This window comes from Emydura macquarii, unplaced genomic scaffold (genome assembly GCF_026122565.2).
Source record: "Emydura macquarii macquarii isolate MOO-44397 ecotype Brisbane River unplaced genomic scaffold, CSIRO-AGI_Emac_v2 contig_1253, whole genome shotgun sequence".
Lineage (NCBI taxonomy): Eukaryota > Metazoa > Chordata > Testudines > Chelidae > Emydura > Emydura macquarii.
Genome location: NW_027131390.1, coordinates 17,665,220 through 17,691,108, shown reverse-complemented (window position 1 = coordinate 17,691,108; position 25,889 = coordinate 17,665,220). Strand labels below are relative to the sequence as shown.

The 25,889-nt window shown below is 38.9% G+C and overlaps 2 protein-coding genes and 1 non-coding gene across 3 annotated transcripts; 1 reads left to right on the top strand and 2 right to left on the bottom strand.

Annotated features, from left to right (window-relative positions):
- Positions 1 to 520: 520 nt before the first annotated feature.
- Positions 521 to 19,322, bottom strand: MAGT1 (magnesium transporter 1). Its single transcript, XM_067548250.1, has 10 exons — positions 19,216 to 19,322; positions 18,196 to 18,365; positions 17,074 to 17,191; positions 15,086 to 15,226; positions 14,387 to 14,527; positions 12,600 to 12,689; positions 9,579 to 9,642; positions 6,711 to 6,785; positions 3,872 to 3,962; positions 521 to 2,369 (listed from the first exon to the last, which is right to left on the bottom strand). The coding sequence occupies exons 1-10, from the start codon at positions 19,297 to 19,299 to the stop codon at positions 2,354 to 2,356; spliced, it is 990 nt and encodes a 329-aa protein (XP_067404351.1). The 5' UTR covers positions 19,300 to 19,322; the 3' UTR covers positions 521 to 2,353.
- A 1,537-nt stretch (positions 19,323 to 20,859) lies between these two features.
- On the bottom strand, positions 20,860 to 20,977 carry TRNAL-CAA (transfer RNA leucine (anticodon CAA)). Its single transcript has 2 exons — positions 20,940 to 20,977; positions 20,860 to 20,905 (listed from the first exon to the last, which is right to left on the bottom strand). It is a non-coding gene; the product is annotated as a tRNA-Leu (tRNA).
- Positions 20,978 to 21,264: 287 nt separating this feature from the next.
- COX7B (cytochrome c oxidase subunit 7B) lies at positions 21,265 to 24,735 on the top strand. The gene is made up of 3 exons (XM_067548249.1): positions 21,265 to 21,424; positions 23,197 to 23,321; positions 24,513 to 24,735. Exons 1-3 carry the CDS (start codon positions 21,385 to 21,387, stop codon positions 24,588 to 24,590), a joined length of 243 nt encoding a protein of 80 aa, XP_067404350.1. The 5' UTR covers positions 21,265 to 21,384; the 3' UTR covers positions 24,591 to 24,735.
- Positions 24,736 to 25,889: the final 1,154 nt, after the last annotated feature.

Here is a 25,889-nt window from a genome sequence, read left to right as displayed (position 1 = left end):
TCCTTCTGGCTATAATTTGGATAGGTTCCCAACAGCTGAAGGTCAGCAAGATTGGAAATACCTATTGGCAGCATTCTTGGAGTAGTTATGAAAGAGTCACAGCTGAAGCAGTCTATAATTGTTCTGCAAGAATCTTCAAAGTTCCAGTACTCAGAGCTAGCTTGCTTCTTCCTATACAAAATGCCATATTAGATAAGATCAATAGTCCATCTAGCCTAATATCATATCTCAGGACAGTGGCCAGATGCTTCAGAAGGAGGGTACCAGAAAATCCATATGACCATAATGGAATTACCTAGACAGAAGAGTATTTTTCTCCTAACACTGATGTATTTTGGGACTATTTTCCTTCCTAGTCTAGTAGACCCCAGCCAATTTATCTGGTACTGCTGACAAGTAGTCTATTAAGTCAATGTACTGAAATGAGAAAAATGAACTTCATTTTCAAAAAGAATTGCAATTTTCTATTTTATGAGTAGACTTTTATAATATATGTTAAAATTCAACACAAGAACATGCATCAGACTGTGAAACATTTTATTGAAAGTTGTCCAAAATCCAGTCAATCATGTGATTATCTGTGCCACTTAGGCTCATCATTCTGAGCTGTACAAAAATGTATCTCAATATTTAAACTGAACCATTACCAAAAGACTAAATTAGTGTAGTTAAGGCACTTGAGATGTAAGTTAACTTAGCGAACTTGCATAACAGTAACATTCTAGTTTAAATGAAGTAGTTATTTCTCATGAACTCTTCAGTCTAAAGTAAACTTCCCCATCCATTTGCCCTCTTGGGACAGGGAAGAAGACAGGACATGAGAAATTATTTATTTATATCATCCTTCATGATAGGCTACCTCCAGGCATTTGTTCTGCCCTGCAGGAGGTAGTAATATCTAGACAAGCTGCAAGAGTTTCCACTAGTACAGGTGCTAGAATTCCTAGACATGTCCCATTTTTAAATCTATTTGGGCTGAGGCATGGGATGGAGGAGAAGGGTCTCAGTGGCACACTATGCTTGTTAGAGGAAATAAGAGCAGAAAATAAAGCAGGAAGGGAAACTATAAGACTAAAAGTCTTCACTGGGATAGTAATGTTTATCCTAAAATCATACCCATACACTGCCACCCCCAATCTCCCTAGTAAGTAAGGCTGAAGGAAACTAGAACAAGTTAAAGGAGATGGAAAGTCACAGTTCCAAGTGATAGTGACTGAAAGTGCTGACAAGTCTGGTGGTTTGGCAGGATTCTGAGAATGTTATTTTTAAACCACATTTGGGATCCCCTCTGCTTTAACAGTTGCAACTGGCTATTATAATTTTTCAGAATCAACTATTTAGAAGGAAAAAAAAGGTTAAGAACATTCCTGACTTTGGGCTATGCAGACTGGACTCACTGTGCCAGCATTTATAGCATACAGGGGAGTTTCAGTGTCAGGCAGTCAAAGAGGGTTCTCATTGGCCAATTAATAACAGGGCAATGTGTTCAAAACAGAAGAAGGGGGATTACCCAAATCTACCAGACAGCTCAGGATAGCTGAGACTGCAACAAATTATGATCATTTTATTAAAAAATACATCAGTATCTTTTTGGTGGTGGGGAGTGTTGAGCATTGAGGAGAAAAACCTCAATATTAAGTCAGTCATTCTAGACAATTTAATTCAAGATTCCACATACAGTCACCAGTGCTATATGTTGATAACTTTCCCTTACTCTGTGGAGGAACCAGATGCACTGCATTGCAGTTAAGTACAAGAGACTCAAGCTGAGGAACTGCACATTTGCCACTAGAAGTTGGAGCATGTACCTGAAAACCTCTTCCTTTTTTCTGGAACATGTTGCATTTGGCTCTCTCATTCATTAAAGGGTCTGACCCAGGCATCAGAGTTATGGAGAAAGGGAAAGGAAAATGCCAGAGAGCAGCAACAGGTGGACAGGAAACAGAAACCAATTAAAAAAACCTAAAATTACATACCCCCCCACACCTTTGGGGGAGCAGGAAACAAAATGAGGCAAAAAGATTATCAAACTGAATGTAAGTATGGTTTCTAGTTAATTCAAAGAAACACTAGTACTCCATAATCGAAGTTTTGAATTCCACTAGGTTTAAAGTAAAAAGGTTTAACATGATGTAAAGCTTATGAAAAAAGATTTAATCTTAATACTCCATGTGACTTTCAGAGCAAACTGCTTGTCATAGTAAGGCACTACATATCTTCTTTGGTTCAGTGTTTAACTATCTCATTTGCTCTAAAGAGAGGTAGCATGAACCATACGCATTTAGCTCTTCAGTTCCATTACACACAATTTCAGAGTTGACACCTTTCAAATGCTCTCAGCCTCTGGAATCCTTTAACTCATCAGGAAACTGCAAACAAAAACACAGGCTATTTAAAAAAAACCAAAATAAAACCCAACACACAATCAAAGAAAGAAATAATTCATTAAATTTTCTAGTTTCTAGTTTCATTCAGAATGATTAGGGGCTTATGGGAGAATGTAAGAAGACATGAAGCGGGTATGGTACAGCTGACATGGAAGTAGTTGGGGAGAAGTCACTTTACAGCAAATTGTCTAGTAACTCAAAAGTTAAATTGAATGGCTCTGGAGGGAACCACATCCAGTCCTCCTAGGCTACAAAGCTGGTTAACCTACATAAGGTTATTGATGGTAGGAGAGTTGAAAGCTGAAAACGGGGATTTTGAGAGTTTCCTTCCACATCATTCAGTAGAAAGAGCAGTAATCCAACTCTGTCCATTGCTCTAGAAGCAAGCCCTCATTAGTTCCAAACACATTATAATAGATATTTAATAATAATATTTAATAGATTTTTATTTTTATTTTTTTTTGGAAAGAACAATTGCCCTGGCAGGGAGAAATGAAAATATCAGCCTATGGAAGCAAGAACAAGTCTTCTGGGTATATCATAAACTAGCAACAGAAGAGGAGGTCAACGGGAGATGGCTTCCTATCTCACACTTGTACCTTTAAAAGTTTTCCCCCAAAAGGATAAATACTTAAAAATCAAAATCTGGTGGTAGATAGAATCCTACTGGTTAGGACTACTGGTTAGCTCCCAAAAAAGTGTACGATTCTAGAAGTGTAGATTCTCCATAAAACAAATGCATAGACATAGGCAGCTTTGACAATCTCAACCCAAGAAATTTAGAACTCTAGGTAGAATTTGGGTTCCAAATCCCTTAAGCAGCTTTGAAAAATCTCATCTCTAATGGGATAACAATTAAGAAAAAGGTGATCTGGAAAAAATCTAGGAAAAAAGCTTTAAGGATATCAAAAGCTTCACTCCTATTACTAAAATTATGGTGAGTAATGACAGTGTGGCATTAAAGATGTTTTATACTAAGTAATGTTTAGGTTGTTTACTCTATACCTGTCAGATTATTAAAAAGTACCCATAGTGCTTTTTATTTTGTTTTGAACAGGAAAGAGAAAATAATGGCCATCAAAAGTTTCTGATCATTACTGCAATCAACTAGCTTTTATGCCTCTGGTTTCACCAAAAAATAAAGAGCATTTTCAGGACAGTTTATTTTCCATTTTTCTACTGAAGTGGACTTTAGGCAAAGGATTGTTTTTTGTAGCCACCCCCCCTTTTTTTCTTACTTTTGTTTAAAAAAAAAAAAAAAAAAAAATTGGGAGGAGAAAGCTCAATCAGAATGGATGTAAGGTAACTGTTCATTCATTTTTAGTTAAACTGTAAATCGTTAAAGTAGCATCCCATGTTGTTATAAAATCTCAATGCTTTAAGTCGCTGTACCTTTATTTATTATAATTCTCTCTAAGCAATACCATATAGCTACATCAACACCTATGTATTAGAGCACAACTTAAACAGCAAAAAAGCCATACCTGTATGGATAGCCATGATATTTAGATCTGAAGACAGAGAGTAGCCAGCTGAAGAATAATACCACCAGGCCAACACCAGCTACACACATTACTGTAAACAAGCAATAGGGTACAGATAAATCCAACCTGAAAACTCCACTTTGAGTGAAGTTTTAAAAATGCTCAATAACAGCTAAATCTGCACCTGCTGGAATCAATGAGAACTTTACTGCAGCTGTCAACAAGAGCAAATTTAGGCACTTGCTGAATCCCTTTGAAAAATCCCATCCTGCAACACTGACAGACCAGGTGCCAGCTCTTGCCAAAGCTTTAGGCCTCAGCTGAGCACTGACAAATTCACTGCTGGAAACCAGTCTGTTTCACCAGTGATTTAGTATGATTTAGATGGGTACTGAACTTAGGTGTTTAGATTTTACTAAATGCTTGTAAATTACTGCATGCATTAATCTCACTTATAATATCTTTATCACATGTTAAAGTAGTATTTGAGTTTCTGCTTTAGCTGTAAAAAAAAAAAAAAAAAATTGTTCTGAAATGGTGAACCCAGTAAGGAGGGATTGTCTCCTGTCCATCAAGAAGGCCTATCAAAACTAAATGGGCCATTTAGTTGGGACAGCACAATACAAAGATGTTGTTAATTGCCCCTTACAGGGTAGGTACAGAAGGGCTCAGTCCATCAGCTTGAATTCTGAAGAAGGAAATAAAAATAGCTGACAACATTTTTTCATCTCTTTTGCTGTTTGGACTCTCACAGGGCAAGAGCCATGAAACAGAAGCAGAGATCCCCACGGTCAACCTGGGTTAGTCCTAAAAGACATTCAGAGCTGACAGATTACTATAACTGTCACCTGTAACTCATTTTTTTACGTGTTTGCTTGCTCTAACCCTGTAATAACTGTCATTTCCCCTCTTACTTAATAAATCCTTTACTAAAGTTTGCTATAGGATTGGCTACAAGCATAGTCTTTGATATGAGATATAACGTACAAATTGACCTGGGTAGGTGACTAGTCCTTTGGTTTTGGGAGTAACCTGAATATTTTGTAATCTTTGGTGAATAGCAGCCACCTATCACTAAGTCCAGCTTGCCTGGATGGTAAGATAGACTGGAATGCCAAAGGGGACTGTCTGTGACTGTATGGTAAGACTGGTTAGTGTTTTGGGAGTTCACACTTGTTACTGGGTTGGTGAAGTCTAATTATAGAACATACAACTAGTTTGGGGTCTCTGCTCCGTTTTTCACAGTCTGCTCTGAGGTTAGTACTCATGGTCATGAGCTATTCCAGACAGCGTGACACATCCTATATTGATAATACAGGTCCAATATAGAAAAGCAAGTCCCTCCTTCTCTTTTAATTAACAAATACTGCATAGTACTTATAAAAGTCCATTTATCCCAGAATGCCGTTTCCCCCCCCCTCCTGCACCTCACTAAGCTCCTCCAAATTCTTCTGTAGAAACAGAAAGTTCACCTCTTGCACGGTATACAATGCAGAACAGTTCAATTGGGTAGAGGAAAGCAGTTCTCTTTCTCTCACTCACATGTGTTGTGGAACAGCAGAGTAGAGGAAGGTAATTCCATCCCTAGGTTGGGAAGTAGCAGGGGTAAAGGAGCCAAAGGCTGGTGTCAATAACTCCCTGCTCCCGTGTGCAGGGGGAGTTTGAACAGAGTTAACAGTTGCAAATAAATGAGAGGAGCTAGTGCACAGCTAAACAAGAATTCTTGCACATTATAATAGAGAAGGTTGTTGTTGGGTCAGCTTATATTTTTCTCATTCAACTCTCATGATCAGGGGAGAAGGAAAGGTGCAAAACATTTTTATAAAATATAAAACAGACAACACATTTCAACATAGACCACATACAAGCACTTTAAAAAACCTGAAGGTGACAGTGTCCCTTTAAGAAGCAACCCACAAATAAGTGTTTGAGAACCTCTGCAATAAACTATAAGTTCCACAGTCTATTGGATCAATAAACTGTAAACCACACTATTTAGACAACAGACTGAAAGAACATTAGTCTTCTGCATTACACGAACCAGTTACCTGAGGTGTATATGCATATGCTAAAATAGACTGGTGAAATGTGACAAGGTAAAGGCATCACAGTGTGTAAAGGATTAACAGGTCCTGCCTGTCACATGGCTATTCAGAGTGAAGTATAAAGGAAGGAGAAGGTGAGTCCGAGAAGAAAGTTGTGTCTTCTCCCCACCTGGCTGATTAAAGCAGGGAAAGCCTCTGAGGAATTATTGCCCAGTGTTTTCCAGCTGATTTGCTCTGTTTCATGATCATTTATGCATAATAAAAGAAACAAACAAAGCCAACCCTGAAGAAAGGGCTTTAAAAGAACTAAGGCCTGGAGCTTTATTTCCATTCCTTGGCTGGTGAAATACCTGACACCTTATCTGAATTTTTAGTTAAAGGTCATCTTATAAAATCAAATATATATTTGACAGAAAATCTAGAGCTATCCTAGTGCTCATCCTTCAGTTATGAGTTTAATAGTGGATCTTTTTTTTTTTTTTTTTTTTTAGTACTCTCAGAGAGAAACGAGACAATAGGTCAGCACTATCTTGTTTCTCTCCTTTGTGCTCCAAGCCCACTCGAACAATTGTATGAATAAAGGATAGAATATGAAATAACTTTGAATGTTATTGTTTTGACAGATTTCAACACTGAATGAAGAATTAAGAGCAGAAAGCCTAAACACCTTGAAAAGAACTAAGCATGCCAGCACTGCAGTGAACCACCATAATAGACATTTCCTGAATGCATCTTCCCTTGATGGAGATTAAAACTTTTAATTAAGCAACAAAATGCATAGAAGTAATACTTACTTTTTCTTTTCCCCACATCCATATCAGAAGTAGCAGCTTCATGCAGGAGTACCATTCCTAAAGTAACACCACCATCTGCAAAAGCTGATTAAGGCTAAATTGACAGAGACACAATGTACTTATTTTTAAATTTATTAAATCCATTCAATCCTCATCACATACCTGGTGCATACAATGCTTCTTAGAAAGATTAAAGATTCCTCAGCCAAGCCAGAGACTGTAGAAAAATGACAACTAGCCTGCAGTAATTGGTAATATTATTCCAGGAAACATAGAAGAGCAAAAACCAGGCAAATGTCAGTGATTTGTTTAACTGCACTAGATACAAATCATAATTAGACTAAGCAAGCTTGCAACAAATAGCAATTTTCCTCAGGAAGAGGGTGGTATCAATTAAGACTTTGCCACTAATTCTTATTACTCTTCCTTGTTCACTTTCCCACTCCCAATGAGAAGTGATTCACAAAAGCTTGTCCATGTTATTTAACTTCTGCTGGCCTGACAAGAAGATAGTTAACATATTTTCTAGTTTTTGCTTAATTTGACTGACTATACCAGGCACAAACAGCAAAGATGAACCTTTTCTCTTTCTCAGTTTGAACTATTATTCACCAGTAAAAACATTGCTAAAATTAAGGTCAAACTTTATAAAATGGCTATGCTGTATTTGACCATAACGAACTCTGATACAGTGAAACGCTATACACAGTAAAACAGAATGCAAGCCCTACACTGTTCAATTGTATTGTAATGTGCACATTTCAGGCCTAATCCTGCACCCACTGAAAAAGAAAAGGTTTTTATCACTGACTTCAATGGGAGCAATATAGACCCTTCAATTCCAGTTGAAATGACTCTTCAGTGAGTGAAGTTGCATTAAAAATGATTTAATTATGAAAATGATTCTACTAACTTATGGGTTTTTTGAAGAACTTTAAGGAATAGAAAATTTGGTAAGTACATGGGGGAGTGGAGACACAGACATGCAAAATGAGAACACTTAAAAGCTCTCAATTTTTTATTTTTTATTTTTTTTAAAACATTGCGATCTGCCTCACAGCTCTTGATAGATGGAATTTGACTAGATTCAAAACCAACAGAGTAGAATAATAGCTAAAAAAGCAAAGATAAATTCCCCCTGCCCCACAACTGGTGTATATGGCAACACTTTTGCCTAAAAAGTATCTCCACGCTGTTCAATAAATGCACCCTTTCAAAACAGTTAACTGCTGACTACCTGATCCCTTGCACATACATGTTAATAGATATTCACTGAATCTCTTACATATACTCTCTCATGCACACACAGAGTCACAACATTTTACCACCAACTTAAAACAACTAGAATAAATCAAAAGTGCAGTTAAAGATTCCTGGTGCTTTGTATCAAACTTAACATTAATTTCTTCAGACACCTGAACTGACAAGTTATATTGTGGCTACACCGAATTATTGTGAAGAGACAAAAAGACAAAAATAAAAAGATTCTGGTGGGAAGAAAAAAAAATTCACACGAGACCCATTTTGACAAAACCAAATACCAGTTGAGAATTACAAGATCAACTGTAGGTTTTTGTTTTTAAACTGGGGGGGGAAACAGGAGTGTGAAACAATGAGAAAGTTAATGTGATTCTCTGTTTTGGTATCATTTATATAAAGTGTACCCCCAAAATGCTTAACAGAATTAAACAATGAAAAGGAAAGGAAGAGTGGGGAATAGGAAAAAGGTAGAGTGCATTTTCAGATGAGAAGAGAGCTTGAGGTGGAGACACACTGGAAAGTCTACTTCAGATGGCAACAGCTGTAATAGAGAGGCTCACGCACAAGTGACCTTACTATGTGAAAGGAAAATACTATGCGATGGGCTGCAGTATATTATGGAGAGGTTAAAGGAAAAGGGAAGATAATTTTGTACTAGATCTTGAAATGATCCAATAGATGGGGAAGCCAGTGCACTAACGATATTATTATGGTATATTTGCTGCTCTCTGTTCTTTGAAAATGCATGCAGTGGTATCTGGGGAGCTGGGACTTTGAGACTGTAGAGAAAATTGTTGCTGTAGAAAAGATGAGGAGATGAACACCTGGACAAAGATTTCAGTAAGGATATAAAGCAGTGGCATACAAAGGTGATATGGAGGTAGAGATAGGTGGGTTTACAGAAACACAAAAAATGCATGAGGAGGAAAGTTCAGAGCCAAGGACAACTAAAGTTACCGACAGTGGAAAGAAAAAAATTGTACGTCTGAACTGAGAAAAAATAGGAGTGAAGCTGAATTGGAAGATATTTCTCTTGTTCACAGGAAAAACTTTAAAAACATAGGTGAAAGCAGTGATAACAAACCCTGTAAGTTTACTCTGCCAAGACAAGAAAATAAAAGGTGTGAAATATTAGCATAATAGCTAAGGTTAAAATAATAGAAAGAGAACTTAGTGTGCAGTGGTCTATGAACTAAGCATCTATAGGATTTCATTGAAAAGAAGATCTTAGTACAGAGGAAAGAATCCACCAACAGAGAGAGAAAGAATGGTTAGTTCTGCTCTCACCTACCTATGCCAGACACAAACACAAGCTGTCTCAAAGAATGCAGTTGTCCACAGCTTCATTTAAGGACATACTGAGTGTCAGGAGAAAGAAAAGGGAGAAGAGAATGACAGTAACCTAATCCTGTTGAACGGACACATTGTTCATATAAGAAAAGCTTGTCTGTTGGCATATTGTAAAGGCACTGCAAGGTTTTGGTCACCAGTATCAGTATTATGTGACAGGTTTGAATCTCAAAAAAAAATACTCTTGTAGAGAAGGCACAGGTCCGGCAGAAAATTAAATTGCCATGAGATATATATATATTTCACTATGAAGGATACTAAACAGTAGAACGATGTGTGTTTCAGCCACAAACTGGGCTTGGCTGCTTCCATGGATATAGTTCTGTAAAAGACAAAATTCAATTAAGAAAAACTTTGGAGCAGAGTTTTTAAAATAATTAGTAACAGATATAAAACCTGGGGCTAGATTCTGTGCTCCCTCTCTTTCAGGAATGGAGCACAGAATAGGTGTCCAAGGAGCACTGGGGACAAAGGTGGCATTATGCGCCACCATCACACCATCCAGATTTTGGGCTGCTGCAGGGCCAAAACCATTCTTTAAGTGCATGGTAGAGCATAGCCCACAGGGCTCTTTTAATTTAGAGAAGTGTTACCTGACCTGCCCTGCAGCCCAGATTCCCTTTAATACACTGCAGAGTACTGCAAGCATGCCTTCTCCTGCCCCTGCCTCTCCACCTCCACGATTAGTTCTTTGCCTCTCCCTGTATGCTGGGTACTGCTGAGGATGAGTAGCATAAGCTCGTATACATCACACCCCTACGCGACGAGAATTCTCCTCCAGCACCTTGTGGGCCGTACATGCTGGGCCCCAGAATCAAGCGCTTAAGATCTTCCCAGGATAAAGAGAGGGAAAAGAAAGAAACCAAAAGAGAGTTACCAATGGGAAAAGTTAAGAACAGAATGAAGAGTAAAGCTAAAATCTAAACAAAAGGATTATTTTAATTATGTTGAAAAAAATATCTTCCACATGTGCCCTTGAGAACAAGATAAACAGCAAGCAATTGCAAAACATAGGAAATGCTGATAAGAAAAACATTTAAAATGAAAATTATTTTCACTCTATGTGGCTTAGACATAAAATAAAATATTGGAGGGGTTTTTTTTTGGTTTTTTTTTTTTAAAGAAGGTTGCAGACTGAATAGGTTAACAAACAGCTTAGAGTATATGGAAGATAAAATTTTACTATTAGTCAATTACATATGGAAAGCTTTGCATTTGTGGAGTTATGTTAGATCCAAGCACAATAATATTTTTGACAGGCAGCTCAGCAATACTTTATAATGCACAGAGAATTAAAAAGGAACATATGGCTTGAAAGCTTATGTGTCTGTCTAGTTAAAGATCAGGATGTGCTGAAGGAATAATTTCACATATTATTCACAGGTTAATTGAAAGTGAAGAGCATTCATTTCAGTGTCAATATCTGGGGCACAAGCATCTCAAAAGATGGCACATGCCCAGTACAACTGGGAAGCACTTCAGGAGCATCTTGCCTAATGTATCTGATATGCAAGGCAGAACTGAAGCAGTCAGCACAGTCTAATATAACTTATTAAAAAGTCACAGGATTACATTCTTATAAGAGTTTAGTAAAGCGTCAACGAAGAGAACAAAAGCATGCCTGAATACATACAAATAGAAATAATGGTTTCACATACTAATTATTGGGTGCGTGGGGGAGGTGAAGACAGAAGGGCAGTTGTACATGTTTAAAAAAAATAAAATAAAAAAGGAAGGCCAAGTTCTGGGAGGCAATAGAACTGCTTAACCAAGAGAACATGAAAGCAACGGAACAAAGCTGCTTAAAAGTCCAACTGCTGTCACTTCTCCCACTGCCTGGAGAGGTCTAGTTTCATTCTTCAAGATATGGGTATGGAAGTGACAGAGTAGAGCAGGAAATGACAGATGGAATGAAAATGTATGGAGGCTAGACTAAAAAGAAGGATGGGCCTGAGATGAAAGAGTAGATTTTTTTTAAAAAGCCAATTCTGTTAAAATAATGTACCTCCAAAGCTTAAACGGACATGCAACTGTTGCACTTCTTCTAAAATAGATTAGTAACAAGAATATATTATAGAAGGAAGTGGTTAGCAAAATGACTCCAAAATGTACCTCCAAGTTTGGACGTAGAAAATAAAACATGTAGCATTTCTGACTCATCAAACCTATAACATGATAATTAATACTGATCTATCCTAAATTATTATTTTTACCTTCACTTAACTTTTGATATCCCTACAGCAACAAAAGCTTCCTTTTAAAGGGCAGGACACCTGAAACTAAGAATTCCCTCAGTGTCTAAAAAAATGGAACTATATACAATGTAGTTCCCTTTTATGAGTTGGTGTTCCCTGCTCCAAATACAGAATGCTGTCTAGACAAGTGTTTTGTCCATGGACTGGTGCCAGTCCCTGAGATCTCCCTGACACAGCTTATACACAGCTTAGGAAGGCAGCAAGCCAGTCCCTGATATCAAAAAGGTTGAGAAACACTGGTCTAGACCATTCCCTTTTTAACTTTAGCTATTAAATGCAATCTACTCAAGAATTAGAGTGATTTATCATCAGAGTTAAGCAAGGTATGCCACCTGGCTGGTCAAAATGCTCATTCTTAGTCTAATTAGTGACCACATTTCTAGTTTTATTTTTATGTATTTTATTGCACACAAGAGAAGTGGCTTCAAAAGACAAAACACTTCAAATGAATCAGACATCAAGCAGCCTTTGTCCTTGGATCATAGAATTAATACCACCATTCTTGTGGAACTGACGCTAAATTATAAGGCACTAGAGCAAATAGTCATCTGGTTGTAATGAAATTTTAACCACCCAATACAAACCATCGTATGTGCTCTGTTCTGTAACTACTAACAATTACATAATAAACTTGATTTGCAAATTCTGACTTCATTGCTTTGTTATAACATTCAAAATATTAATCACAATTCATAGCACGAAGGTCATGTTTCCTCTTCCTGCTTAGCCAAGTGATAGGACCAGATGTGGGTCCCTCTAATTCCTTGCTGGAGCCCTGGGGATCTTCCTGTTCACACACAACTTACCCCTAAAGCCCCTTCTTTCATGATTCCTTTACTTCTGGCAGAGGATTCTTTCTAAACTCCTTAAATTTGCCCCACTGACCGCTCTAGAGCTCCTTCTATAGTATTTCTACCCTTGCTGACTCAGGAAGCAAAAATTCAGAAACAAAACTCCCGTCTTGGATTTTGTGTTTTTTAACATCGATCTTTTTCACTGTAATCCTACAAAGATAAAGACTTACCACTTGTCCTGTATGGGGATTCTTATGAGCATATGGTGGCCCTCTGATGTGGTTCCACATTTGGCCGGATGTCATTGCTAGCACAAAACACTAAAAGGGAAGAAAGGAACAACTGAAGACAAATCAGTATGGACCTCATACATCTTTCAGTTTTCTTCTTTATAATTCACCTCAGTCAAGAATATACAGATTTTGATATCTCATTATACTATGCATAGCACAGCATCCATTATTGGTAATTCTTATCAATAGCAACACAAGTTGAACTGAAAAGCCTGTAATCAAGTAGTACTACCTGACAACCAAGAAGGAAAGCTAGATGAACCACATCTTCACTCTAGCCAAAAGGACAGACTTCTCCTTCCAGAATTATTTGAGAAATCTCATCTTTCAAAAATCATCTACATTTAAACCTGAAAGTCTGTGGCATAAAAAACCCTTTATATTACTACAGTATCTATATTACTATTTTACATAATCTGCATTACACTGCACTCTTGGTCCCTACTGTAGTAACATAATCTGCATTACACTGCACTCTTGGTCCCAGTACTTCTGGATTTTGCCATTATGATCAAAAGATTCTTTACAGCAGCAGTTCCCAAACTGTGGGTCATGATCCCAAGTGGGATTGCTTCATCAGCAGAGGGGGTCACGGAAATCCCGAGAGTGCAGAGGACTCCATTTTACAAAATGGCCTCCTCCGCGCTTGTGACCTCACACGCACCCTATGCATGAGGTCACATCACACGGGTGAAGCTATTTTGCTCTACAAAACAGCGCCCTCCATGAAGCATGACCTCGCATGCACTTTTTGTGTGTAAGGTCATGCAGTCCAGAGGATGCCGTTTTGTAAAGCAAAATGGCATCCTCCTTGCAGCATGACTTTGCATGTACAGTGCATGTGAGGTCACACTGCAGGGAGGACACCATTTTTAAACGGCAACATCCATGTTGTTTGGTGTAGTGGGAAACAACACATCTGAAAATGGGGTCATGCAAGGAAAGTGCTTGGGAACTGCTGATTTACAGTGTACTACAATATAGCCAAGATGTCCTCTCTTCTTAGAGCAATATGCTCACATTTCAAGAAACATAGGATTTGCCAGACTAGATCAGACCACTGTCCGTCCCATCAAATCTGGTATCAACTAACAGCAAATAAAATCACACACAAAGCCATACAGCAGGGAAAAACATTCTTTCCTATCCCTTGTATGCTATTAACATATGCCCTGACATATAACATTTGATTGCTGTATCTTGAATAACTTCAAACATGGCTGGTCATAAAATTATTCAGCCTTTTTTATAAATCCAGCACCAGTACTTAGGACTTTGAACTGCAATTCCAGAGGCAAGTAGCAAATGTCTGAGTCTAAAACCTGTATTATAATATTGTGAAAAATGAGTTTTACTGGAGTAGACCTGGGATAATCAGATCCTAAGTATAAACTGGGTAAAAACTTATTTTAAATAAAATTCACACTATAAAAATGTGAGTGGAGAAACATAGCAGGTGGTCTCTCTTCAGATGTTTGGTTAAAAATGCTGTCCTAAATTTCTCTTTTTCAGCTTACACTGAGGTCAGTGGGAGAATCTGGTTCATAAGCCCAGTTGAAGTAAAAAGGTAAGTTATTTCACCACTAAATAGTTTTCCACACAGGAAAAGTAACAAAGTGAATGCAATATTTCCTTCCCTTTAAATTCTATCTGGATCAAGTTGAAACAGAGGAGTTTAAAAAAAAAAAAAAAAGAAAAAAAAAAAGGAAACGAAATTTGCTTACCAAAGCAGCAAAAGCCCAGCCAGTTTTGTTATACAGAAAATCCAGATTGCTTCTCCGTAAGTACACAAGGCCACCAATGACAGCCAGCAACAGACCCAACATCAAGGGACCAGCATAATTTGGAGGTCTTATTACTCGAATCTATGCAAGCACAAAAGTTTATATAAAAATTTTTTTTTTCAAAGAACATGACTAATCTGGAGAAACAAAACCATACAAGTGTACACAACACAGCAACTTAATATTTCTTTAATAATCCTAACTGTAGTTCAGATATTAATGCTTTTTTTCTTTTATGTCAATAATACATACTGTGAAGCAAAATGTCTTAGGCCAAATTTAATATTCTGCCTGTGATAATAACAGAACAGCTTTATTTCCATAGAGGTGGATGCTTTTACTGGTGGGTAAATCCATATCAATTTGTAAAGTGATTTGGAATCATTCTAGATAGAGGGCATTAAAAAAAAAAAAAGTAAAATATTATGATGTGGTATGTAACAAAAGTTACCTGCTTTTAAAAGATATTTCATCTATAAAACTCAGCTAGACATACTTGGGCCCAAGACCTGCTTAGAATAGTGTTACTGAGTAGCCAAGTAGAATAGATTTCCTTAACCATATTGTATATCTGGCAAGCAGACTCTCCACAGTTAGAGTTACATCATAGTAAGGAAATAAAAGTCCATCTGTACTTACATTGACATCAGTCCTATCAGCTATCCAGCGAGCAAGCTGCTCAGCTGCAAAACCTCGCACTTGCAGCTCATATGTGTCACCCCTTTTAGGTTTCCCTTTCGCTGGAAAGTTAATGAAGGTTGGAGCTGAATTCATGTTTAGCTGCATTAAAAATAATCAATAAAAGTAGAAGCGAAGCATTAAAATTTAAATTAAATTGTTTAGCCATTTAAACTTTTCTTATTTTATCGCAAGTTATTCATTCATGTTTTGTAATGTAGTTTATGCATGTAATTAAACAGAAGGGCTATTCATAAAATAGATCTCATGGGTATGTCAGTGAAAAACAGTATTGTAGCTTGAATGTTTCTTTCTCATAAAATGGTCTCTAATATGCACAACTCCATGACAAAAAAAATTATGTATATACTACAGTAGTCTGGCACATTTTTTCTGGATGCTCCATAGTTTCTTCTCTCTTTAGTATTCAGAAATGTCCTGAGACACTCACAATTATTTGACACCGAATGCTAGCAATAATTCACCTCTCAGAAGGCAATTTGAGACTGGTTATTCTTCCATTAGGTTTAACACAGCATTGTTATTCTCTAATATAATCAATAGTCTCATGTCTTCAGTACTCATGTTCATAGTTGGCAAAGAACTCAAAGAAGGTTAGACAGTTAATGTATGTACCTGAAATCTGCTGATAAGTGAGATAAAGCCTCTGAGAGTTGTTTACATGGTAAAATGCTATTCTTGCCCTTGCTCATACAGGAAGTTTTTTGAGTCTTTATATACAAGTATACAAGTACAAGTATATCTGTAAAAAAAATCTACATAGTAGTGTCTAGAAACACATGCATTGGCATCAAAAGACAATCACATATTTTAATGAATATTGATAAGCCTTCCTTTAATGCGTTCCAGCATATTCCTATAGTGAAGCAGCTCTTTCAGTCATAGAAGACCTATGTAAAACATCCAAAGCAAGGCTTCATCATGAACCCAAACCTTAGACAGGACATGTAAACCTTTCAGTGGCCGTGGACTGAATTATGCTTTACACTGAAATAATCACAGTACCCAAAGCTAGACAAATCAACTACAAAATCTGATTTCCCCTTGGAGTAGCTTGAGCATGAAACTCAGGGGGCATAAACTGAAACTACTATTCTGAATAACTTGTGTGATTGAACTGCATAGGTTCCAAATAATTTGGAAAAATGCAATGAGGGGTGACATTTTTAGTTTATTCTGATGATTTTGCACTTCTTTCAAAAAGAAATTGTGTGTCTTAACAGACAGAACACAGATTGTTTGACCATAACATGGACTTTTATTTTTAGAAAAAAATTATAGTAAGTAGACATTTTGAAGAGTAATTTACTGTGCATTCATTGTAATGTGTCATTTCTGATTTTCAGAAGGACATGGACATTTTTAGTCAGTTTAAAAAAAAAAAATCAGTTTTCTGAAACTTCTTTAAATAAGACACCCTGAGTTTCTTAAAAATACCTTTAAAAGAAATTAAAAGCTTTTCTCTCCCCCCACCGTTTAGAGTTAGAAATCTTTTAAATGTTTTCATCAGTTTGCAAATTAGTTCCAGCATTTTACAAATCATTATAATTCCATTATTACATTGAATGGCATTATAGAAGTTAGACACAAAAGATCTAATCAGGTCATCCAGTCCATCACTCACGCCTATTCAGCACTGTTCCCTACATATTAGCAGTAGTAGTTTGGTCCATTAGTGCTACTGTCCCATTAGCAAACAAGCTTGCATATTTCTCATGGATTGGAGGGTAGTTGTGTTTTTTAAAAGAATCTGTGCAATTTTTATTTTGTAGCATTAGCCATCATCCCTCATTATGGTAATACTGTACCATAATATCTTTTGTATTGTAGACCTCTTTACCACTCCCCAAAGTTTCCCCAACAGCCTAATAAAAATAACTTTAAAATATATATGTATATATATATATATATATATATATATATATTACCATCTGAAATACATCTGAACCTTCATCAAAATCCACCATGGCAAAAAAAACCTTGTTGGTGAATGCACTGGAGTATCGCCAGGAGTTTGCCAGAATCTGGTATTCTTCATCAGCTTGCCTGCAGAAACAAACACACAAAACCAGATGCTATACGCATGAGGGATATGTCCAAAACGTAACTGCATCAGAGGGACATGTAAACATCCTTCCAGCTCTAACATCTCACTGCAAATAGCAGCTCTCTCATCCCCATTTAAAATCTTAACTTAAAAAGAGTTTTGGAACTAACAAGACACATGCCACACTTCACCGTTCATTCAGACTCTTTTCAGCATTGGACACCAAAGAGGGGGTTTGTTGTCATTGTTTAAGACGTGGGGCAGATCCTCTGGTGTGGTCAAGCTGTACTGTGCCCACCACCTGGAGGCAGGATACATGCAAAGCTGATGTTCAGGTTGTTTTAAGTTGTGCCTCGCTGCCTGTGCTCCAAGGTGCTATTGTGACAGCTGAGGATCATCAGAATGCAGCAGAATTCAGGGTGTGCCCTCTTCCCCTAACATGCTTCTATACATGGAGGTGACCCAGAGATTACACCAACTAGCTATTAAAGCCATTTTTAGAGTCCCTTTATGCTTTTGGAGCAATGTAAAGGGGCAATAGCAGAAGTCAGGATTTGATGTCATTTAACTGTAACTAAATACTCTAGGTATGAGCAAAATCTGAAACTGCAAGGCCCAATAGCAAGTTTTAAAAAACTGTTAGCCATTCACCAAAAAGATTAATGTTAACCCCTACATTTGCCCAAAAATGCCAATTAAATTTGTGTAACACTTCCCTTTTTCATATTGCAGAGCTGCAACTATTGCAGCACAGAGATAGAGATATAGGTAATATGACTTTAGATGATCTGTACATGTGCATATGTAAGAGACTGAACTAGAAAAATACTATTAAAGTTTATTATGTCTGAGTAGCTCTCTCCCACTCTGCATGAAACTGATCAAATTTAACAAAAGGGTACTACAAAGTGGGAGGGTACAGTTTTTATCCACTACAGAGCATATGGCACTTTTCAAGATAATTCAATTCTAAAGAACTTAAATTTAATGGTTAAGTTCATACTTGCACACAACACATTGTCTGTGAGGCTGAAGAGCAGTGAACATCACAACCACTGAGTAATTTCTTGGTGGTGCCTTTACAAGGCGACGAAACTTGTCTCCATTCATTCGAATAACGGCTCTTTTGCTGGCCCACTCCATCAGCTGACTAACTTTTTCAGATAATACCATCTAAAAATAAAATCAGAAATGCATATTTAAAAACTAGACTGAACATTAAACAGAGTAATGTCTTTTGATACTCTAAACCATTAACAGTATCATGATTACATTTCAACAAAATGACTGAAATCCAAAATAAAGCAAGACACATTATGTGGTCAGGTCGAGTAGTCCACAGTTCTTTACTATAACGATGTTCATAGCAGTTCTGAGTACTCAGTATTTTTTAAAAAATAAATAAATAAAAATTTTTTTAAAAAAATCACATCAAAAGTCAATAATCAGGCATGAATGAACCAAGAAAACAGATCCTAATATTGCCTTGTAATACTAAACAAGGATACTGGTTTAAATCACATTATAGATTAGTTTTCGATCACTTCCTGTAACTGAAGAACATTACTTTGGCCCAAAAATAACTTCGCAGTTGCAAAGATTTCTCTATTCTTGATACTGTTCATAGGCTCCGTTCTCTTTAGCTAATCCAGACAAACCCACACACAACTAGTGCAGTCATTTTCCCATATAAAAACAGTCTGCACGAAAACTTGAAAGCATCTTAGTAGCAGCCACGAAGGTCAACAATTCCTCCCTCCTGATAACCACAGATCACCTCTTCACAGGTGGGGAGCCCGGCTGCCCACGCTACCCCCCTCCCCGCGCACAGCATCCCACAGGCGCGGGGCCGACTCCCCACGCGGACCCCATAGGCGGAGGGGCCGGCTCTCCAAGGCTGGGCAGCCCAAGGGCATGGCTGGGCTCCCCCAGCGGAAGGTAGCCGCGCAGACTATTGCCCCTATAGCTCCCGGGATCCCGGGCTGGTTTCTCCCTAGCCCTGCAGGCGGTGTAGGGCCTTCACCTCCTTCCTCTTCTGCCCTGTAACCCAGGGTCCCGCACAGGCTATCAGCACCACCAACATCATCAGCACCCGCAGCGCCGCCATGTCCGCTCCTTCCACCGGCAGCAGTCCCAGCCTATTGGCCGAGGCGCTCCTCAGGCATCGCTCTATTGGCCGAGCAAGACTGACAGGATACTTTCCATTCGCCGGATTGGCTCAAGCTCATTTCCTATTGGTCTAGCTCCGCCATCCATCAACCAATCGCAAGGAGGCAAGCTGGTGCCGTTCGATTGGCTGTTTGATGAAGTGGGAGGAGTCCGTTCGGTGGGTTAAGCGGCGGGGCCAGGGAGCCGGCGGGGTGATGGTCCCGTGTAGGCGCGAGAGCAGGGCACTGGGCTGAGCGGGGCGGTGCCCGCTGAGATGGGGCAGCCGCAGTCGCCCACTATTGCAGTTCAATAGGTGGCGCTAGGACAGCGTTACAGTAAGGGCACAGGGCAGCGTCAGCAACACAGAGAGGGTGTCTCGTGGTACGGAGCGAGGTGTCTAGCGATGCACATTATTCTAGGTGCCGTCTCAGCTGCTCGCTTGGGACTCTCATCTGCCGCTCGCATTGCACGGGCATTCGCCTCCTCTCAGATCCCAGTGCACACGTGAATCTGAATGTGCTATGCTCGGGAAGCACCCCCTTACTGCATTTGCAGCATTACTGACTTGCCAGCACGTCTCTTCAGCTAAGAGTTCTTGCTTGGCTTCCATTTTTCTGAGCGCGATCCTCCGTTTCTGAGCGTCACTGCTCCACGGTTTACGGTGCAGCTTTGAGCCATGCATGGTTTTGCCCTTTGAATTGTTACTGCATTAATTGCTAACCATGTTCTTCGGCGTCGATGAAAAGCCCATGAGATCTGAAGGCACTGACTCCCCCTCCCCCGCTCAAGGAGTATGGTTCTGTTAATTCACAAACACGTTGTGCATTTATATTCGGTTAAACAAAATACAGGGTAGCAGTCAGGAGCAATCGACTGGATCGGATGATGCCAGCCTCTGAAGAAGTAGTGCATGCCGGGAGAGTCTATAAAGAAAAGAGTCTTTATAGTAGGTCCTCAAATACCCAAGCATAAAATGACCCCCCCCCCCCCGCCCCATGCAGCTACACAGTCCTACTCTATAGGATTCTACACAGTCCTACTCAACACACAGTTCCTATTCTATAGCATTTATTTTAAAAGTATCATCTTGATCCGTCAAGTTTTATTTATTTTATCCTGTCATAATTTGTGCAGATTTGGGCACTCAGGCTTGTCTTGCACGCAACTGGAGCCCCGTTGACCTAAGCAGAGCAGTTTCTGATTCTGTCCCTTAATGGGTCACAGAAACTGTCTGGAATATATCCATATCTATAGCTATAGTCAATCCATATTGACAACATACATACATTATACACAAACCGAGATTTACGTGATACATCCAGGAATGTATGTTCTCTTTATAAAAACAGGCACTAATCATGCATGCATCTATATATCTATCTCAAGCTAGCTAGCTATATCGAGAAAGAGATGGAATGTAATTTCATCGCGTACGGTAAAACGCTTCCTCAGGCGCTTATTGTTACCATTAAACGCGGTGTTTTACGCTCAACACAAAAACTGACTTCAAAAATATGTGTGTCAGAAGTGGGATTCGAACCCACGCCTCCATACGGAGACCAGAACACCCAATCCTCGAACCAGGAAGGCACACTAAGCCTTGAGTCTGGCGCCTTAGACCACTCGGCCATCCTGACACGGCTGCTACACGCCTCTTTGCAAGATCCTTATTCTTCATTCCACGGGCAGCCGCACTCGGATTATCACATTGACTTTTTACTTCTCGTGGCAAAAGCCCTCACTAACATAGGGACCGTGGAGGAGCCCGTGGCGTGCCTGCCCGTCAGCTTCCCAGCCACAGGGCAGGGGCTTCTTCTATCCTGGAAGAGCCCAACCGCGCAACCGTGGAAACTACATTTCCTATAATGCTGCGGGGCAGCGCGCCGCAAAGGGACAGACATACATTTCCCAGGGCGCACTGCTCCAGGGCGCACTCGCAGTGTGCGGACTTCCTGACTGGCCGCCATTTTCTTTTTCACCCCGGCTCTCGACAAGGGTATAAGGAAAGCGAAGGGGCGGCGAAAACCCGTCGAGAAGCAGCAGCATGTTGTCTCTGGCTAAGACCGCGCTGCGTCTCAGCGGTGGTGAGCTGGGGGTGGGAGGCATCCTCCGGGGCGTAGTCGGTCGGGGACCTCCATCTTCACAACTCCCTCCGGACCGAGAGCACTTGAGGCAGCCTGGGGGGGTCCCCTTTTAGCGCCCCTTCCCCGGGTTCTCTGCCGCAGCGACCCGGTCCGCCCTGGAACCGCGGTCCCCTTGCAGTGGCCTCCGCTTTCTGCTCGCCCGTTCCCCGAGTCCAGGGAGGGGGAGTCTCCACCTGAGCGTGGGGAATGGCCTGGCTGTGGCTTGTCGCTATTGCCCTGTCCTACATCCTACTCCTCTCCTCCATCTGCGCTCCCCTTTTCCAGCCTGTCCCCGCATTCCTATCCCTTCGGGTGTCTGAGCTTATAGGGTACCCGTGAGTCTCACTCTCAAGCTTTCTCAATAGCCTTCAGTACTAGAAATTTAAAATACATTTAAGTTTCTTGTGTACTGGTAGGGCTCCAGGAACTGGCATTATGGAAAACCTTCAAATAGTGTGACACTTTGCTAAAATCGCAAGAGTTGGCAACACTTAGATTGTAACTCTCCAAGGCGGAGTGGGCATGGTATATATACTGGAAGCATATAGGTTTATGGGTGCTATATTGTGTTTCTTAGCACACATGTAAACGTTTGTAATAACCATTTTAATTCCAGCTAATTGTTTTTTAAAGAGGGAGTAAAAAAATCTAATGTTAGGGAGACAGTGTCTTACTTTGTGAATATTTCAGTGCATTGCCAAATAAAATGCTCTGGAAATAACTGTTGGTACAACCTTGAAGCTGGTTCTCTGGATCTTTATCTTATGTAATACATTTAATTTTGCTAGTGTAAGTTCATATAAATCCTGTGATCTGAAAACTTTTTGTATTTCAGTTAGCATTGTTTACACAGTACAGGAATCTTTTTCCTGAATCTTTTTTCTGTGAGATCATAATTTTTTTCTGCTGTCAGTGTTTTATATGGCTTCTTTTCTTCTGGAAACACTTAGATTAATTACAGACATTATTTGTGAAAGATAATGTGTACAGTGATAAATTAATAGACTAGCCATATATTTTAGCATTTGAGGAAGTGATCATGCCTAAAACGGCACTTCAGAGTCTACATTGAGGGACCACACATCTCATTTGGAACTGGAGGTACACAATCAGGAAGCAGCAGACACCCAAAAAAAGCAAATATAGTACAGTACTGAGTTCAATGTAAACTACTAAAAATACAGGGAAGGTTTAAAAAAAAGATTAGATGATGTAAGGAAACTGTTTCTATGCTTATTTCATTTAAATTAAGAAGGTTAAAAGCAGCATTTTTCTTCTGCATAGTAAAGTTTCAAAGCTATATTAAATCAATGTTCCGTTGTAAACTTTTGAAAGAACAACCATGATGTTTTGTTCAGAGTTACAAACACTTCAGGTTATGAACAACTTCCATTCCCAAGGTGTTTGTAACCCTGAGGTTCTCCTTTACTTTTTTAATGAGATTTTTAAAGTAGCTTGTCAACCAAATAGAATCAAATGGTACCAAATCTCTTTGATGGATTTGTCTAAAATGGATAACTTTCCCTGTTCCAGAAATTGTGTGGCTTTGTAATATTGCCAGAATATTTTGAAGTCTTGTGTCTTGCTCTCTATTGCAATGAAGAGCATTCTTTATTCTTAGTGTTCTGAAGTCTGTCTTTTCTAGAGGGTAGATGGGAGAGAGGATTTCCAGAGACTTGAATAGATGTATTTCAGTCCATCGGTGCATCTTACATTTTGAACATCTCTCTTAGCTCGTGGCATTCAGTGGATTGCAGCAAGACAGAGTCACTCCAAATATGTGCCTGACTTCCATGATAAATATGGCAACTTGATACTACTTGGTGGATCCCTATTTTGTGTCTCCGTCTGGGGATATGTAAGTACAGTATGATTAGTACTATCACTATTGTCTGCTATACTATAGCCCTGAATTTGCAAATTGTTATGCACTCTCATAAGGATTTGCTTATATAAAGTGACTTGAAGTATCGGGGCTTTGGGTTTTCCTGAAAGAGTAATTCATATGCATTAATACCCCAAAGGGAAGTGATCCATTCCATTAGTCCAACTTTAAACTTAGGTCTTTAATAGGCACTTATTTTGAATGTCATTTTACTGCAAGTCTTCAGAACTGGCAGCTAAACAGCTTGATGAAATATAAGCTAAGCACGCTGCCTTTGTCTAATAATTCCATTTCCAAAATGGACAGTGTGATGAGTGAGTAAGAAAGTAGAAAAGCTGTTTAACTCAAGTTTTCGTTTTATGTTGGTGAAAATAGTGTATGGCTGTACTATGAGAGCTAATGTTATACTGATGCTGTTGTGTCCCCTCACTTTCAGTGTCAATTTTTAACTGTTTTAAAATACAGTTTTCTAATGCAGTATGTGACATGTCTTTATTAATTCATTTAGTGTTTATTAAAACAGGTGTGGATGTTAATATTTCTGTAATGCAAATTACTGTTGTAAAATAGTATAAATGTAATACCAATGGAATCAATATAAAGGGCTGAATAAGATGTCAAATCTGAGTGCAAAAACAGTGTTGATAGAGAATATGATGCTCCTCCACTATATTCTTTTTTAACTTTGTTCTTGAACAGCTGCATAGGATAAAGGTACTATAAAACTGTCACTCTAAAGGAAGACACCTAATATGCATTAACGTTACACTAAATGGCTTTACTGGATTTGAGGGCTACTAACCATTATTAATAATTGGCTTTTCAATCGAGCAGAGCAAGGTATAACATGATCCAATGGCTGGGAGTTGAAGCTAGACAAACTCAGACTGGAAATAAAGCATACTTAAAAAAAAACAAAAAAACAGAGAGCATAATTAACCACGGGAACAACTTACCATGTGTCATGGTGGATTCTCCATAACTGACCACTTTTTAAATCAAGATTGGTTCTTTTTCTAAAAGATATTCATTTGAATTTATTTTGGGGAAGTTCTATGGCCTGTGTTATACCGGAGATCAGACTAGATGATCACAATGGTCTCTTCTGGCCTTGGGATCTATGACAAACTTTTATAACTCTTATATAACTTTAATTTATTACAGGTGATAACACGAAGTGGAATTGTGTGGAATTTATCACCTGTTGGCAGAGTCACCCCAAAAGAATGGAGACAGGAATAGCCTTCACCTATACTGGACTGAAATGTGCAGTAATCTTGAACTGGTCTGAATTTTCACTTATGCCAGGCATGTAATGGCATCTGTTCAATGATTGATGTCATCTGTGATGTGGCATTACTGCTGTAATAAATATATTTAAAAACTTTTTTTGTTCATCTAGGTCTTGTTCATGTCCCATGTTTAATGGCTTGCTATAAAAGTACAGTGAGCAACTTTAAGAATATTGTTTGGTTATAAAATTCTAAATTTTTAAATATTCTTCTTTCTCACTTACTGGATAATGGAAACTGATCTTTTCTGAGTACATTTTAAAAGTACCCATTAGTCAGAATATTCATAGTGTGGAGATAGCAGCAGAAAGTGTACACTTACAATCTGCAAAAGTATTTAAGTAGCTAGTGATAAAATATAGAGGGGAGGCCAAAATGTTCAAGAATAGACTGGCCTGCTTCTGCTTGAAATCAGACTTCTGCTGATATGGTTCTTGAATTTAGAAGGTCGGTGGGAAGTAGGTAGTGTCTGCCTTCTCAACATCAGTTGCTTTTTGGAGCAGTGAATGCTCTTTAAGGTCTGACTGAGGCTCTGGCTATACTAGAAGCACTATACCAAAATAGGAATGCTGGATGATAGCTGCATCCATGCTGGTATATGTCCATTGTGCTTTCCACTGGTATAGTGAAACAGACTATATTAGTAAAAGTGCTTCAGTGAGGCTGGGATTTGCTGGAATAACTGCATCTACATTAGAGGTTTCTGCCAACATAATTGTCAGATCATTCTTCACACACCTGATAAACATACCTATTTTGGCAAAAGTCTGTAGATTGGACCTGTTCTTAGACTGAAATGTCTTTTAAGCAGACACACAGTGATATCCTCGTTCCAATTGTTTGTGAGAATTTTGTCGTTTAACGTGACTTAGGCGGGGATTTTGCTGATTCTTGAATATTTGAGCAGTGCCTAGCACAATGGAGTTAGCAGGGCACTAATATAACATTTTGATATGTAAACCATAAATGCTGGTGGACCAGTCTGAGGAACCAGGTGCTGCCTTATCTCATGTTACAGCACTTGTGCAAGGGCTCGTGATAACACTGGAATGTTCTGATCATCTCACTTCCTCAATGTATTTTGAAATTCAAATGTATTCAGACAGATTAAGCTGAAGACTGACTTTCTGGCTTGATTGGAGGTGGGAATATCTGCTCTGGCCAGAGGGGCTTTTTTAAATTTTTTCAGAGGTATGACATCACTTGAGCCTGATCCCTTCTAACTTTTACATTATGTCCCAAAATGAAT

Bases quoted from the DNA above. Each gene is read 5' to 3' on its own strand.
- COX7B (XM_067548249.1), top strand. From the start codon at position 21,385: ATGTTGTCTCTGGCTAAGACCGCGCTGCGTCTCAGCGGTG. The intron at 21,425-23,196 runs GTGAGCTGGGGG...CATCTCTCTTAG, and splicing joins CGCGCTGCGTCTCAGCGGTG to CTCGTGGCATTCAGTGGATT. The intron at 23,322-24,512 runs GTAAGTACAGTA...AATTTATTACAG, and splicing joins GTGTCTCCGTCTGGGGATAT to GTGATAACACGAAGTGGAAT.
- MAGT1 (XM_067548250.1), bottom strand. From the start codon at position 19,299: ATGGCGGCGCTGCGGGTGCTGATGATGTTGGTGGTGCTGATAGCCTGT. The intron at 14,528-15,085 runs GTAAGTACAGAT...GTGCTTGCATAG, and splicing joins CTGATAGGACTGATGTCAAT to ATTCGAGTAATAAGACCTCC. The intron at 12,690-14,386 runs GTAAGCAAATTT...CTTCCCTTTTAG, and splicing joins GCTGGGCTTTTGCTGCTTTG to TGTTTTGTGCTAGCAATGAC.